The sequence below is a fragment of the Mixophyes fleayi genome, chromosome 9 (genome assembly GCF_038048845.1).
Source record: "Mixophyes fleayi isolate aMixFle1 chromosome 9, aMixFle1.hap1, whole genome shotgun sequence".
NCBI lineage: Eukaryota > Metazoa > Chordata > Amphibia > Anura > Limnodynastidae > Mixophyes > Mixophyes fleayi.
The window spans coordinates 105287819-105305571 of record NC_134410.1 but is presented as its reverse complement, the minus strand read 5'-3'; the positions used below and the strand labels follow the sequence as shown (position 1 = coordinate 105305571).

The 17753-nt window shown below is 41.5% G+C and overlaps 1 protein-coding gene across 2 annotated transcripts in view; it reads right to left on the bottom strand.

Annotated features, from left to right (window-relative positions):
• The window catches only part of WDR38 (WD repeat domain 38), a 176913-nt gene that overhangs the window by 12762 nt on the left and 146398 nt on the right, over positions 1 to 17753 (bottom strand). For both annotated transcript variants that reach the window (XM_075184772.1, XM_075184773.1), the window contains 3 exons: positions 6398 to 6514; positions 5563 to 5660; positions 2940 to 3020 (listed from right to left, as the gene is read on the bottom strand). In XM_075184772.1, the coding sequence (XP_075040873.1) occupies positions 2940 to 3020; positions 5563 to 5660; positions 6398 to 6514 (296 nt within the window). The remainder of the gene's footprint in view (positions 1 to 2939; positions 3021 to 5562; positions 5661 to 6397; positions 6515 to 17753) is intronic.

Below are 17753 nucleotides of genomic sequence, written 5' to 3'. Positions count from 1 at the left end.
CTGTATGTGTGTGGCTAGATTTAAACTTAACATATTTTGGTTCTACTTAAATTTTTTGTATGTTTTTAAATATGTCTTGATGCAGATATAAATTAAATATTCCTAGTTTTAATATATGCTTCATTGAAAACTTACTTCAGGAATTGGCAGGACATACAAAATCAAGTGGCCTTGTTCATACTTGGATTTCTGGGAAGATTTTATTTTTACTTACAAATCAGGATGGAGCCTGCTATCTGTACATATACCAGAAATGGGAGCCAAGCAATGTGTCCTAGCTAAAATGGGTTATTGACATGACTAAGGACAAAGATGGCGGATTCCCTATGCCAGCCAAAGTTAACATGGGCAGAACAGAGGGACGGAGTGAAACGGAACCCCCTAGTTTTCACCAGAGACCCCTGCGAGAAAGTATAGGCTTCTCTGCCAGGTGCCCACAAGTTGCAGTCTTCTGACCTGTCCTTTGGCATTACACGCTGGTAACAACGTTAATAGAGCACTGGGTCAGTATGGAGCAGAAAGTTCAGCAAGCCGGGGGCCGGTACATGAACATTCGGTGAAGCGAGGAGAACCGAGAGGAAGGCCAGTGATATCTGCATGGATAACAAGGAAAAACTACCAGGAACGTGGAGCAAAATCAGCTCCAAAAGAGGAGTCCAAAGCCAAGCTGGGGTCAGAACCAGAAATACACAGGAAACAAGTGATGAACAGCTGAGAGACCATCAGGATGGCTGATACTCTGGCACTGAAATAAACCAGAAAGCTGTGCGCCCTCTACTAGGAAGTGGGAGAACAGACTCCAGAGTGCTGGGTCTGGTAAGTGACAAGCGGATCATGGCGCCTGCATGTGACAGTTATTGTGGTTTGCTTTGCCGATCATACACTTTTGTGACCCTGGCATAGTATAAATTTTGATTTACGCTCACAAATTCAAGAACATTGATGTCGCTATTGAAGGTGTGATAGAGTACTATAGCATAGAAACAGCTTGTTTTTAAAATGTTGTTGCCATAATTATTTGGACAAAACTTTTTAAAGGACACATCTCCCACCCCCATTTTACATAGCAAGGAATTGATAGTTCAGTGGTACAGACTTTATTGTTGTTATAATCTTTTTTTGTTAAAACTGTGTGAAGGTTGGATCCAAATTATATACATGAGTGTATCGATGGCCCCTTCCTGCTCAAACGTAGTTTTAACACAAGCGAAAGATACAAAGCTCCTTACTCCCTTTTTATGCTGGATTATTCACTTCATACAGCTTCTTTCCCATCCACTCCCCAAGACCACATGGACAATGGTGGAACCGGTGGTAATTGTATCACCGATGCTCAAAAATCCGACAGGCTTTATTCCTACAAAAAAAAAAAATGTAAGAAAGACGAATAGTAAATAAAGAGACTTACCAGAAAACCTGAAGGTCCACATTTTCGATGGAAGCGTCATGCTGACAGGCAGTGATTCCGAAGACACAGGACTCTGGCACTTCACTTTGACGTCAGCGCAACTTAGATGCCGGTTAATTTAAAGCGGCAATGTCTGGACCCTGCAGGCTAAGTGTTTAAACACTTAACCTGCGGGATCCACACATTGTCCACACAAAAGGACAATAAAGGAATAAAGCCTGTCGGATTTTTCACCATCGCTGAGACGTACCCAACCCGGGGGAACAAGGAATGCTACTGGTGGTATTATCTGACCTCCAATGGGCGAACAGATATAGAGTGAATAGTGAGACGTTTGCCAGGTCGGTAACAAATGGGTAGTCAGATGTTTGCCGGGTTGGTACACAAGCAGGTACATGTCTGATCCATGAAGTGCCTATTATAGGCCAAACAGGAAACAGGATCCAAGATGGTTTCTCTTGATGCCATACCGGCCATCTTGGAAAAGGTCAAATTTAAGTTTACAAATACAGAGACCTCTAATGGTCGGAAATCCAAATATCAGAGTAATTCCTTACAAATGCTGAGTATGGATAACACTTTAGGAAAGGATAGTATTGGATTATATTATTATATGTGAGTTGCGTTTGTACTTGGAGCATATAGTCTATGAGCTAATATGTGCGAGCATATGGTTTATGTTCTGAGTTGTGGTCAGTAATGAGGAGAATTGTAGTACTGTAGTGTGTAGAGAATTGTAATGTTAATTGTATTGGAATCTGAGATACATATACATACACACCACACACACAATTAAAGTACATATATACATATAAAACAGGTAAAGAATTCACACTAAAGGAAACTTGATGATATAGTGCACAATTTGTGCTATAATGTTTTATTTTACATGTAAAATTGTTGCTGAAAGTGGTAATGTTAACAGGTGTGTGTATGTATATATATATATATATATATATATATATAAAAAAATATAGATATATTTTAAAGTGTAGATAGAGTATATCTGTGTCACTGTTTCCTGGTTTCCTGAAATAAATATAATTGTCCCGATGATGTGTTATGTGAATCTAAGCATTGATCAGTATTTATTTGCATTGTATGAATGTATAGCAGAATTTCTGTGTAAGTGGCTGGAGGAAAGTTAATATGTACCGTGCATATGATTGTCAATCCCATGTCTAGGATGTCTGCTATGGTATTTATGTGATTACTATAAAGTGATGCATACATCTAAGAGTTATTCCTTGGATAAATTGTGAGTGGTTAATTAATTAGATTAGTTATTAAATGGCCCTTAGCGCATTTGCCTCGTTATAGCCCATCAGTGTTTTAACATAACTACATCAACATAATTTACACAATTATTACTAGCGTGTGAGTTTCCTGTCCCTTTTTTACACCAATCCTCTTGTACAAGAGATTTATTGCACTTTATTGCTATTTTGTTTCCACTACATGCAATATTCTGGATACATTCTCTTGTTTTACACCCCTGAACCTTTGCATTCTTCATGCATACAGTACTTACAATGTATGATCCATCTGTTGAGAAATTGCTGCATTGGATGACATCTTCATGTCCGCTGAAAGACTTCAATTTCTCACCAGCCTGTTAAGTAAAGTGTACATTTAGTAAAATTGAGAGTGAACCTTACTCACTGCTTGGGGTTAGGTGTTGTTAGTTGTTGGATGCTGATTTAGTACAAATTGCCCTAAAGTTGCTGTTTGTGGGGGCTTACATTGCAGAGAGCTATAAAAATCTGAGTTTTAGTTTTTCCTGGTGGAAAAAATATTGGGCCATTTTCCACGATCTTTCTGTACACATGTGTATAATTTGGAAAACCAGTCTAATTGGGTCCCATATGATATTGAAGAATGAATTTGGTTTCGGTACAGGCACCTCCCGAGGAGGTGGGTTTGGTCAGCTCAGAAGGGACGCGGGTTCTCGGATGCTTGGGATAAGGATAGGACAATGGTTCCCAATGTATTGATATTGAGACCTCACTGTGACATCGGGAGCATTGGTCCTAACCAAATTGCCAATCGATTTCTCCTCCACCAACAATGTTTGTATTTTATTAAACTCCTTTATTTGCCAAGCCCTATTTGTGTGTCCTTTATTATTAGTAGATTGGTAAGAAGGGAGGTAAAAAGAACTATCAGGTGAGAACATCAACCGTTATGCATTTTATGGTTGTTTACTGAAGAACTGGATCTGTCAATATGGCCATGTATCTGTGTCTTGTCTTTCAGCCATCTATATTTATGCATTTATCAAAGTGTATATTTACCTCCCTACTCCCAACCTTATGTAATGATGTAACTTCAATAAAGCCGCAAATCACAATGACAATGGATGAGATTAGTCACAGAGTTCCCCAAATACAAAACAACTGAAACCAGGTTGTCCATTCAGCTTGACCATCACATTTCTGGATCAGTGCAATCTTGCTCTTCCTGTGAATTTTGCCAATTAGCAAGTGTTGTTTTCTAGTTAATTAATGTTAACAAGGGCAATAGCACTAATGTGAGCTACTTTGAATAACGACTATATAACTGTCCCAGGGCAGGTTCGGGACCAAGTTGAGCCCAGGACAAAAAGTGCCTTTTGCACCTTCCACAACTATCTGTACTAGCAAAATCACAGGGCATGGGTGAGGGTGAGCAACAATTGTCCAATAGAAGAATATAGAACATTTGTTTCCTCTTGCTGTAACAATGCTTAGGGCTAGATTTACTAAGCTGCGGGTTTGAAAAAGTGGAGATGTTGCCTATAGCAACCAATCAGATTCTAGCTGTCATTTTGTAGAAGGTACTAAATAAATGAAAGCTAGAATCTGATTGGTTGCTATAGGCAACATCCCCACTTTTTCAAACCCGCAGCTTAGTAAATCTAGCCCTTAGACCTTTTTAAGAGATTATTTGCTAATAGCAGCAGTACATAGTAATGAGTGAGTGCTTACAGTGGCAAGAAAAATTATATGAACCCTTTGGAATTACCTGGATTTCTGCATGAATTGGTCATAAAATGTGATCTGGGCGGTATATTTACCAAACTGCAGGTTTGAAAAAGTGGAGATGTTGCCTATAGCAACCGATCAGATTCTAGTTATCATTCATTTAGTACATTCTACAAAATGACAGCTAGAATCTGATTGGTTGCTATAGGCAACATCTCCACTTTTTCAAACCTGCAGTTTAGTAAATATACCCCCTGATCTTCATTTAAGTCACAAGCATAGACAAACGCAGTCTTCTTAAACTAATAACACATACTTTTTCTTTCCACTGTATAATATATGTAGAACAAATAGTGCTGTTTCTCAATATAGTGTTATATAAATGAAGACTCCCATCTAATGCAAGTAATTCATTCAGCAGGACAGCACATGACTTTTTCATAAATCTTGTCTAAAGAAAAAGCTTTAGTAATTTTATTTCTAGGTTAAAGTTTAGTTATTTTTTTTCTTATTGTGTCTTACTTACTTTTACCATTGTGGTTCCCTCTCCACCATTCTTTGGTGACAGAGTCTGATCCACCTCTACCCCAGTCCAGCCTCCATCCTAACTTCCCCAAAGAGGCTGACTACTGGTATTTTGGGGTCAGAGGTTAGTTCAATGCATCCATTGAAGAACTATCCTTTGACCTCTTGACCAGGACTCACGTCAACATTGTGATATCAACCCGTAACATAAAACCATCTCCCTCTTGCCGGGTCCCAAGTACTTCATTTAAAATACAGTATGTTGATGTGATGCCCCCAACGTGCTGCACCCTCAGGTGGCCATCTGACCATGGCTCTGCACTGACCACATTTGTTTGGATGTGGAGAGAACAAATATTCTGATCCGACAGATCTTCAGTAAATTCAGCTTTACAATTTAGGACGATTGAAGTTTCACATGTTAGTTTGGCAACCAAACCATTCTGATATGGCCCATCAGAAGACCTGTGTTGTGTGTTGAATGCACACACATACATACACAACAATAACAGTACAATTTGATGGTTCAAAGACCAGTTTGGTATTATGTGTGTATATTGTCAGTGCACTACTCCAATATCTGCACCTAATTCAACGCCGGATGCAGTTATACAAAATGAGAATTGTTTTTTATGGGATATTAAGCTGTAACTGTGATCACATTACCTGTACTTCCCATAAAATGGCGAGGCGATCCCACCCTGCGGACAGTATACTCTTACCATCTGGGCTGAAACAAACAGTCTCCACACTTTTACAGTGATCTAAAAAACATTGAAAGAAGTAGCGATAAGTTGTCAGTAGCAGAACAGGGTCCATTTTGTCAAAACAATTCACAGTCCATCGGATTATGTATTATAACTTCAGGTATGAGAGATACAAATACCTTCATAAATACAATGGACAAGTACAGATCATGTTATGGGAAGGCCAGCTGAACTTCATAGCAGAAAATATAGATTAATGGTAAAGTGATGGAATCAAAGCTAGGAATAGTAAAGTGATATAATCAAGGCTAGGAATAATAAAGTGATACATTAACATCCCGGAACATTAAAGTGATATAATCATGGTTAACAACAGTAGAGTAAAATAATCATGACTAGAAGAACACTAAAGAAATATAATAATTGCTAGAATATGTAAAGAGTAATATTAATGTCTAGAAACGGTAAAGGGATATAATAATGCCTACAAACGGTAAAGGGATATAATATAATAATGGCTATAAAAAGTAAAGAGTTACAATAAAGTCTAGAAACAGTATAGTGATACAAACTGCCTAGAAATAGTAAAGTGTTATAATAAAGTCTAGGATGGGTATAGTGATATAATCTTGGCTAGAAAAAGTGTAAGGGATATAATAATGACAGATGAACAGAACTTATATAACCATGACTAGGAGCAGTAGAATAATATAATCCATGCTTGGAACAGTAAAGTGGCTGCCATATAATAATTACATTATCCCATTGTACCTGAGTATCTTCTAATAACATACCTGTCAATATATGGAGACATTCTGCAGTGTCCACTCTCCATATCCTCACAGTGCAGTCATGTGAGGAACTAGCAAACAGAGAGCCATCTGGAGAGAAGCAGCATGACTTTACTGGTCCTACAGAAGGACATACTATAGGTGACTGGCTTGCGACTAGATGAAATAACTTTGAGACAAAATCAACTGTAAACCTGTAATATGTTCCTCACATTGTTAAATAAACCTGCAGACTTATATCCATTTGTACACCTTTAGTGGGGTGAGCCCAATCATTGAAAAAAAATGTTTAGCCTTCCCAAATGGAGACTCTACTTGTCCTAATAGTACTTGACCTATATGGGAGGAGAGAAAGTATTAAATATATATTAAGTGGGGAGATTAAAATGGGCTAAAATTAAGTCAACAATAAGCTATAATTTTGAATAGGAACGATTTATAAAATATTGGAGGGGGTCACATTGCCTAGACGCAGGTGCAGAACAGTGCTCATTTGGGGAGCGGGGGCCTCTGAATTAAGGAGGGGGAGCATTGCCCGCCCCTTCTAGCCCTTGTACCCGCCACATGCCCTGCACCTTAGTGTTACACCCCTGCCTAGAGGCAGCTATGGTTGTCTCCCTTGTATATCCCTTTGTATCATGTTTCTCAACCACTTGCAGTGTTTGAGGACTAATTCCCATTAACACAATACCTTTAGACCAGGGGTGTCCAACCTTTTAGCTTCCCTGGGCCACATTGGAAGACGACGAGTTGGTTTGGGCCGCACATAAGATACACTAACAATAACGGTAGCTGATCATCCAAAAAACCATAGAAAACATAGTTAACATATATATATATGAGGAAAAAAAGTGATATATATATATATATATATATATATATATATTGTAACAGAAGAACAAGCAGGGCGCCTCTGAGTGTAATATCAAATATACAACGTGGAATTGAGCAATAGCATGCGTACCGTGAGGTAAACAGCGATGGGTCTTTAGGAGGTAGTGGAGTAGTCTTTGCTGTATTTGTAGTCCTCCAGATCTCCACCGATCAGTACAACAATGTGGAAAAAGCGCACATAGTATAACACTGTAATGTTCTTGGTAAGGGCAATATCACCAAATTCCCCACAAACCTATGGGGTGTCTGGGATTAGTATCCCAGATTACTAATTATAGGACACCCATATGAGTGCAAAAAGAAACATCAGAATCTGCGTACCAGATAACATGAAGTGTCCCACTTCTGAAGAATATTAAAAACATGTGCAACACCAATGACTTCACAGTCACAACCTCATCCAGATGGCGAAAATGCATAAGATTGAAAAAAAGGAAGATATTTTGGTATGCATATAAAAATGTAATAAAATGTAATAAAAGCACTCACATGAGGTATTAGACAATGCACTGGGAACAGCTCAACGCGTTTCGTCTTGCAACACTCAAGACTTCATCAGGAGCATAATATATATATATATATATATATAACTTTTTTTCAAATCCCCCTATACTTACCTTTCAATCGCCCTGTTCAAAAAATCCTCTCTAGTTATTATACTATAATCACTTTTTGTATTGTTTCGATGCAATATCAATACAGTCCATTTAAGCCAGGCATTGTATATCAGGGTGCCCTGACCAGGCCTGCGGTACCTGACATATACATCACTGTGACCCCAAATTGTGACCTGTTTTGCTAATTACACCACTATGTTAGTTAAGAGATAACAACTTATAATGGGCCAAAGAGAATAATATATAATGCCCCATTAGTATTACAAGTAGAAGAATGTAGCAGGGAGATAAGGTCCATGATGCTCCAGGACCAGGTGACTTTTATTCACTGGTCAGCGTCCCTTGAAATAATAATAAAAAAATCCCCCTTAACTTACCTTTTAATCGGCTTGTTCTCCTGTCCTCTTCTCTTCTTTTCTCCAATTCTGTGCTGCTGACTGTTCTTCTCGCGCGGGTGACTCCTCTGTGCTGCGCTCCGCAATGGATGTTGGACATCACGCCCTACATTCACTGCGAGCACCGCACGGAGGAGGAGACAAGGGAGGGAGCCGGAGTACCAGCTGACGTTACCGCGTGACCGCAAGGTAAGTATTTTCTTTTCTTTTTTTTGCAGGATTTTTTTTTTCCATTAACAGTGCTGCCCCCTTGCCACAACCAAAACTCCTTCTGGGCCACATTTACAGGCATGCTGGGCCGCTTGCGGCCCACGGGCCATGGGTTGGACAACCCTGCTTTAGACCATTGCCTGTAAGACTCAGTCTGCAATTAAAGACATAGAGCAAATGAATGAGGTGGAAAAGGCCTACACTTATTTATTTAACAATATTATTATACATTCCGAGATGCTCTCCTGCCCGCTGTGGTGTAAACCAATTGTTAGTTCCGATCTAGCATGTGGCCTCAAACTACCCAACAACATGGGACTGGGCAGACTGGTGGTGTGTTTTGGTTTAGGGAAAACTGCCCTCGCATGTATTGGTTTTGGATCCCGTTTTTTTTTCTAAAATCACAATTTTTTTTTCCTAAAATCACATAATTTGGCTCTTTTTTTATCCCTACATTACTTATTATTAACCTCAATAACATTAATTTCCAATTACTTCCAGTCAATTTTTGTCAAGTGACAAGAACACTGCTACCCCTCCTGTTTCTGTATGAGCAATGGCACTGACCAATGGCACTGGAGACTGGAGAGTGACAAGAACACTGCTACCCCTTCTGTTTCTGTATGAGCAATGGCACTGACCAATGGCACTGGAGAGTGACAAGAACACTGCTACCCCTGTTTCTGTGTAAGCAATGGCGCTGGATCTTCTGGGAAGGGAGGTACTTATGAAATTCAAAACCCGCAAGATCCGACAATGCAATGATGACGTTTGCCTCGATCCAGATCCGGGGATGCGCAGAGATATCGAGTCGGCTCACTAGCCTACTCGGATCCCCTAAGATCGGGTGGGCTCGGTTTTCAGAAAACCGAGCCTGAGCATCTCTAGTCTAGTCCCAGCTGCAATAAGGCAAACACCGGATTAAAAGATCACCCCAGCCTAGTATTGCAACCAGGACTGCTTAACACGTAGTTCTTCTGCAAGCCCCCTACCATGAATCAGAGATTTTAAATAACCCCTGATTAACTGATATTCCTATAAGAAGTGTATTTCTGAGATTAGAAAGATTGGATCCTCTTTTGTCAAAATAGTATATTTTGTATACCTACTGGTTTATAAATTGGTTAATGTGATAGTTTATTTAAGTATATTTTCAGTATAACATATATGGTTGGAAGTAATGTGAGGTGCAGATGAAGCAAATTAAGTATATTAAAGAAAATTTAAGCAATCATTATTCTTTTGTGAAATTAACAACATTTGAGTTAACGTTGTTCTGCTTCTGCTAATTTATTTCATGTACTGGATGCGGCTGCAGATCCTTTGTACTCAGAAAACTTGTTACATATGTGTCTGGGATGAGAAGTCTTATGTTGTAATGTAGCATCACAATTTTTCGTATCACTGTGTAGCACAGTGCAGTGATGGACAACAGGTGGCCCTAGGGCCAAAAGCAGCCCTCATAGTCTTCACCTGCAGCTTCCAGGCTCTTTCCTGCTTTATTGTCAAGTGTGTTTGTTATAGCTTGTAACACTTGTTTATAATGCCCGCTGTTATGTTATTACAGATAGGTGTCTCTTTCTTTGATTAACTGTATTGTTTTAACGTATTCCTGAGATTAAGTGTAATGTCAATTTTTGTGAAGTGACAAGAACACTGTTACCCCTCCTGTTCCTGTATGAGCAATGATACTGGTGACAATTTGTCACGAACAGCACTCACCTGAGCCTGCGTGATGCGCGTGTGACACAGGGTTAACCAAAAAAACAACCACCTGGTCTGTCTAAAATGATTAAATCTTTTCCTATCTATGCCACACACTAGCTTTGCGGTACTAACTATGCCACCACCAAGGTTTTTTCTGACAAAAGCTCACACTCTTATTTAGGAAGCCTTCGGTTCTCCCTAGCATTAATCTAGCACAATTTACTTTAATCAGAGTTCACATAAACCATAATATTCTCCCCGTTTCAGCACAGTGGCCTAGTGGTTAGCACTTCTGCCTTACAGCACTGGGGTCATGAGTTCGATTCCCGAATATGGCCTTATTTGTGTGGAGTTTGTATGTTCTCCCTGTGTTTGCGTGGGTTTCCTCCGGTTGCTCCGGTTTCCTCCCACACTCCAAAAACATACTGGTAGGTTAATTGGCTGCTATCAAAATTGACCCTAGTCTCTCTCTGTCTGTGTGTGTAAATTAGGGAATTTAGACTGCAAGCTCGAATGGGGCAGGGAATGATGTGAGTGAGTTCTATGTACAGCTCTGCGGAATTAGTGGCACTATATAAATAAATGGTGATGATGATGAATGTCTGGCCCTTCTGAATGTTAGAGAGTGGCCCCATAAGTGTATAACGTTGCCAATCACTGGCATAGAGTATAACTATTATTGCTGTTAGCTTAAATTTTTGAAAAGATAACTTGTATGTGAGAATGGAGGGTAAAGTTAGAACCACTAAAAGAATCTGGTGAAACAATTGTCAACTGCTCATTCAATGCACTGTACACTCTCATACCACAGGCAGGTAATCTACAAATCTCGGTCATTTTTCACAAGTGTAGTAATTTATTATTATTATTTTTTTTATATAATTTTTGGGCTAAGTAGCAAACAAATTTTCCACACATGGAGCTATTGCAAGTGCCAGGGCAAGTCTTTGTTTTGAAGGAAAAAGCAACCTCCAAACTTAAAGCCATTGTTTGAGAGGCATATATTTATTGTGTTTAAAATCAGCTCCATCTTGGAGCCCACACATTTAAATTTTTTAAAACTTATTTTAAGTTTTAAAGCAAACATTTTTTGTCAAAGACAATTTGCTTTTTACTGACTCTAGAATAAATGTTTTAGATAATATAAACCTATTTCTACTTGTGGCATTATGCAGATTTGCCACTAGATGGCACACTCAGCATCATATTCCAATTGTTCCAGCACAGGTTACCTAAATTCTTTAATGTTTTTAGATCTATTAGATATTTCCCTTTGTAATCATTACTTTATATTTGGTACATTTTACAGTCTCATGACTCGCCTACTTTGTATTAAAAAAATAATTAATATTTTCACTGAACACAATGAATTAGAATGTATCATCTTCTAAATGTCAAAACTAGCAGAGTTTATAGGGAACAATATATGGGAAACATCAGAGCAGGAGCACACATTGCAGTAGGACAATGCAACCAAGGTCCTAGCACTCTCATACAATCCACTGGCATCTGCAGCAACTAGACTCTGCACCACATATCACTGGTACGGCTGGGTACACAGTGTTTTCAGCCAAATATTGGGTCATTCAAATGATAAACGACCGTTAGAGGATCGTTCTAAAGCACAGATCATTGTTTGATTTGATTATTCAGCAGAACTATAAGGCTAGGTACACTCTGGAGCATTTTCGTCCAAAAATCGGGCAAATCAGCCGACATACGACCTGCAGCTGTTACGTCCCTGACTGCACTGTTCCTACCCAAGATACACTACTACTCTAATACACTGACAACAAAGAGATCACCCGAACACTGACAGCACAGACCCCCTGTACACTGACAACACAGCCGTCACCTGAACACTGACAACACAGCCGTCACCTGAACACCAACAGCACAGACCTCCTGTACACTGACAACACAGCCGTCACCCGAACACTGACAACACAGCCGTCACCTGAACACCAACAGCACAGACCTCCTGTACACTGACAACATAGCCGTCACCTGAACACTGACAGCACAGACCTCCTGTACACTGACAACACAGCCGTCACCTGAACACTGACAACACAGCCGTCACCTGAACACCAACAGCACAGACCTCCTGTACACTGACAACACAGCCGTCACCCGAACACTGACAACACAGCCGTCACCTGAACACCAACAGCACAGACCTCCTGTACACTGACAACATAGCCGTCACCTGAACACTGACAGCACAGACCTCCTGTACACTGACAACACAGCCGTCACCTGAACACTGACAACACAGCCGTCACCTGAACACCAACAGCACAGACCTCCTGTACACTGACAACACAGCCGTCACCCGAACACTGACAACACAGCCGTCACCTGAACACCAACAGCACAGACCTCCTGTACACTGACAACATAGCCGTCACCTGAACACTGACAGCACAGACCTCCTGTACACTGACAACACAGCCGTCACCTGAACACTGACAGCACAGACCCCCTGTACACTGACAACACAGCCGTCACCCGAACACTGACAACACAGCCGTCACCTGAACACCAACAGCACAGACCTCCTGTACACTGACAACACAGCCGTCACCTGAACACTGACAGCACAGACCTCCTGTACACTGACAACACAGCCGTCACCTGAACACTGACAGCACAGACCCCCTGTACACTGACAACACAGCCGTCACCTGAACACCAACAGCACAGACCTCCTGTACACTGACAACACAGCCGTCACCTGAACACTGACAGCACAGACCTCCTGTACACTGACAACACAGCCGTCACCTGAACACTGACAGCACAGACCTCCTGTACACTGACAACACAGCCGTCACCTGAACACCGACAGCACAGACCTCCTGTACACTGACAACACAGCCGTCACCTGAACACCAACAGCACAGACCTCCTGTACACTGACAACACAGCCGTCACCTGAACACTGACAGCACAGACCTCCTGTACACTGACAACACAGCCGTCACCTGAACACTGACAGCACAGACCTCCTGTACACTGACAACACAGCCGTCACCTGAACACTGACAGCACAGACCTCCTGTACACTGACAACACAGCCGTCACCTGAACACTGACAGCACAGACCTCCTGTACACTGACAACACAGCCGTCACCCGAACACCGACAGCACAGACCCCCTGTACACTGACAAAACAGCCGTCACCCGAACACCAACAGCACAGACCTCCTGTACACTGACAACACAGCCGTCACCTGAACACCAACAGCACAGACCTCCTGTACACTGACAACACAGCCGTCACCTGAACACTGACAGCACAGACCTCCTGTACACTGACAACACAGCAGTCACCTGAACACTGACAGCACAGACCTCCTGTACACTGACAACACAGCCGTCACCCGAACACTGACAACACAGCCGTCACCCGAACACCGACAGCACAGACCCCCTGTACACTGACAACACAGCCGTCACCCGAACACCAACAGCACAGACCTCCTGTACACTGACAACACAGCTGTCACCTGAACACCAACAGCACAGACCTCCTGTACACTGACAACACAGCAGTCACCTGAACACTGACAGCACAGACCTCCTGTACACTGACAACACAGCCGTCACCCGAACACTGACAACACAGCCGTCACCTGAACACCAACAGCACAGACCTCCTGTACACTGACAACACAGCCGTCACCTGAACACTGACAGCACAGACCTCCTGTACACTGACAACACAGCCGTCACCTGAACACTGACAGCACAGACCTCCTGTACACTGACAACACAGCCGTCACCTGAACACTGACAGCACAGACCTCCTGTACACTGACAACACAGCCGTCACCTGAACACTGACAGCACAGACCCCCTGTACATTGACAACACAGCCGTCACCTGAACACCAACAGCACAGACCCCCTGTACATTGACAACACAGCCGTCACCCGAACACTGACAACACAGCCGTCACCTGAACACCAACAGCACAGACCTCCTTTACACTGACAACACAGCCGTCACCTGAACACTGACAGCACAGACCTCCTGTACACTGACAACACAGCCGTCACCTGAACACCAACAGCACAGACCTCCTGTACACTGACAACACAGCCGTCACCTGAACACCAACAGCACAGACCTCCTGTACACTGACAACACAGCCGTCACCTGAACACTGACAGCACAGACCTCCTGTACACTGACAACACAGCCGTCACCTGAACACTGACAGCACAGACCTCCTTTACACTGACAACACAGCCGTCACCTGAACACTGACAGCACAGACCTCCTGTACACTGACAACACAGCCGTCACCTGAACACTGACAGCACAGACACAGCAGCACTCAGACACACTGACGTACCTCTAACAGCTCTGCTCACTTGCCGAAAAGGGTCAAATCAACTGACAGATGAAGAGCACTTATTGTTATAAAATTGTTATAGTGTAGAAACAATACGGAAATCACGGGTATTCCCACGAGTTCTAGAGATAATAAGATAGCTCTATATGCGGATGATGTTATACTTACACTAACTAGCCCGCATGCGTCACTGCCTAAACTTTTTGAGGAAATATAGCTCTATAGTTCCCTATCGAACTACAAAATTAATGCGGACAAGTCTGAAATTTTAGATCTTAATATCCCTCAGCATATCACTCAACCTCTTAAAACCACTTATAATTTTCGATGGCAGCACAATAAGATCAAATATTTGGGAATATATATAACCAAGAATTACTCCTCTCTATACGCAGCTAATTTCCCTAGACTAATTAATGCAATTCGAGGTGACCTAACTCAATGGAATAAATTTCATATTTCCTGGATTGGCAGGATGGCTTCAATCAAAATGAATGTTTTACCTAGATTACTTTATCTGTGGCAAACGCTCCCAATTCAGGTTCCCTTGCATGTTCTCCAGCACCTTCAGCAAATGGTATCTAAATTTGTATGGGCAGGGCGTAAGCCTAGAGTGCGTATGCGAATACTCCCTAAACATCAAACCTCTGGAGGTCTGGGCCTCCCAAATATAATAAAGTATTATAGAGCTACACATATGTCACAATGTATCCTATGGCACTCACCCCCTCATTATAGAGTGTGGACGCAGATTGAGGCAGACATATTGAAACTATATTTTCCATATTCCTTACTCTGGATACCATCCCAGCATAGGACTAGACGTTTAGCTCAGCTCCCCACTGATCGTTTTTCTGTCTCATTATGGGATCAAGTAACCAGATTCTACAAGTTGCGATCTAATTATCCACTCCTTGTCCCACTTTGGAATAATAAAAACTTTGAGCCAGGGTTAGATCATAAAATGTTTCATTACTGGTCCGCACATAATTTGCTCTTCATTTGGGATCTGGTCCCAGCTAGGGTTTTTCCTACTTTCGCAGACTTACAGAGAAGATTTCATTTGCCCCAAAAAATCTTCTATCAATATCTTCAACTTAGGCACCTTTATCGTTCCTTAAACGCGCCCCCCCCCCCCTCGGTTCATTGTTCTCCATTAGAATCTCTGTGTCGCTGTTCCCCGACTACTAGAGGCTTAATTTCCACTTTGTATCAAATGATTAACAACTTTGGCCAACCTGATAAAGACCCTCATGAGCTTGCCTGGGAGAGGGACATCGGGGAGACCCTGACTCCTAAAGAATGGGCAAAGGTGAGAGCTAATATAGCTAAGTCACCTATATCAGTTAGGATAAAGGAAAACTCTTACAAAATTTTCTATAGATGGTATTTGGTCCCCTCTCGTCTCCACTCTATCTTTTCGACTGCTAGTGACAGATGTTGGAGAGGGTGTGGTTTGCGGGGTACCCTGCTGCACGTTTGGTGGTGTTGCCCTAAATTACGACCTTATTGGCAACAAATTCATAATCTCATCAAGGATATTACACTGGTTAAAATGCCCGAGTCCCCCCGATACTCGCTTCTTCCTAGACGGCTCCCGGGCATTAGTCGCTCCACGCAAAAACTTATTAATCATATATTAAATGCCTCTAAATGTTTAATTGCCGCTCTATGGAAAAACACATCTCCCCCCTCACTCTCAGCTACTATCAACAAAGTTTGGTCAGTTTATAGGATGGAAAGCATCACAGCTCTCCTCAAAGACAAACCAGTGAACTTCAAAAACACATGGTCTTCCTGAGCGAATCACTATGATGCTGAACCTCCCTTGACAACCGCTTGACAAATCTCTGTTGGTTTGGATAGGTACCCCTGTCAGGTTTAAGAAGGATCATTGCGCATATAAGTTCTGGAAAATTCTGATTTAATTCGTTCTTCATATAGCCACACGGGTCAATGCCTCTCTACCCTACAATCTGAGGCATAATACAATGAGTAGAATATTCTCCTGTTCCCCTCCCCATTCCCATAACCTCCCTTTCCTTCCCCTATTGTTCGTCTCCCCCTCCCTCTGAAAAATAAAAACAAACAACATTTTTCTTTTTCTTTTCCATAAATAACATACCGGATTTTAGAGAATTAATCTAAGTCTTTCTATTATTATGTGTAAACTCTATTGAATTTCATATGTATACAGTATGTTTATACATTCTCTTGGTATGTTTCAATCTCATTGTTTTGTTTTGAAAAAACCCCAATAAAAATTACTTTAAAAAAATAAAATAAATTTGTTATAGTGTGTACACAGGAATCGGCATGCTGACTGGGACTTTTTTGTCGTTGTTGTTGTTGCTAAAACTGGTGAAACTATCGCATCAGGTGAATTTTCTTGCAGTATGTACCTAGCCTAAATCTCGTTCAGCTATGGAGCAACATTCTTCCACTTCTGCAGTGTGTATGCTCTCGCAGTCAGGATCTCCATAGAGTTTACAGAGTCATGATATTTTCAGCTGATGGTTATGAAGCTGAAGAGCACAGATCTGAGGGTAAATCTTTTAAAACATGTATAGTGTGTAGGCATGAATCATCATGCTGATTGTGTCCTTTTTATTTTTTTCAGTTGTTGGTACAATCGTTATAGATAAGACATTGGACGGAAAATTCTGTAGTGTGTACCCAGCCTAAGTAAGAGGCTGTAAGCATGAGGGTTTGTATAGCAACCACCTGTTTCTCACTATTCCCCTTACTCATCACTGAACATTGTCAGACAGCACGGTGGCACAGTAGTTAGCTAGCTAGCATTGCTGCCTCACAGTGCTGGGGTCAAAGGTTCGATTCCAAACTCTGTGTGGAGTTTGTATGTTCCCCCCATGTTTGCGTGGGTTTCCTCCTGGTGCTCTGGTTTCCTCCCACACTCCAAAGACATACTGGCAGTAATACTTAATTGTGTCGGTGTGGTGGGGAATATAGATTGTAAGCTCTATTGGGATAGGGACCGATGTGAATGATTACATACTCTCTGTAAAGCACTGTGTAATATGTAGGTGCTATATAAAAAGCTGTTCATAAATAGAACCTACTGCTCTAAGCCTCTTATCGCATTGCTGTTATATGCTTTGTAAAGTATCCCTGGAGTAAGTGGCAATGCGTAATAAATGGGGAGATGCGATTG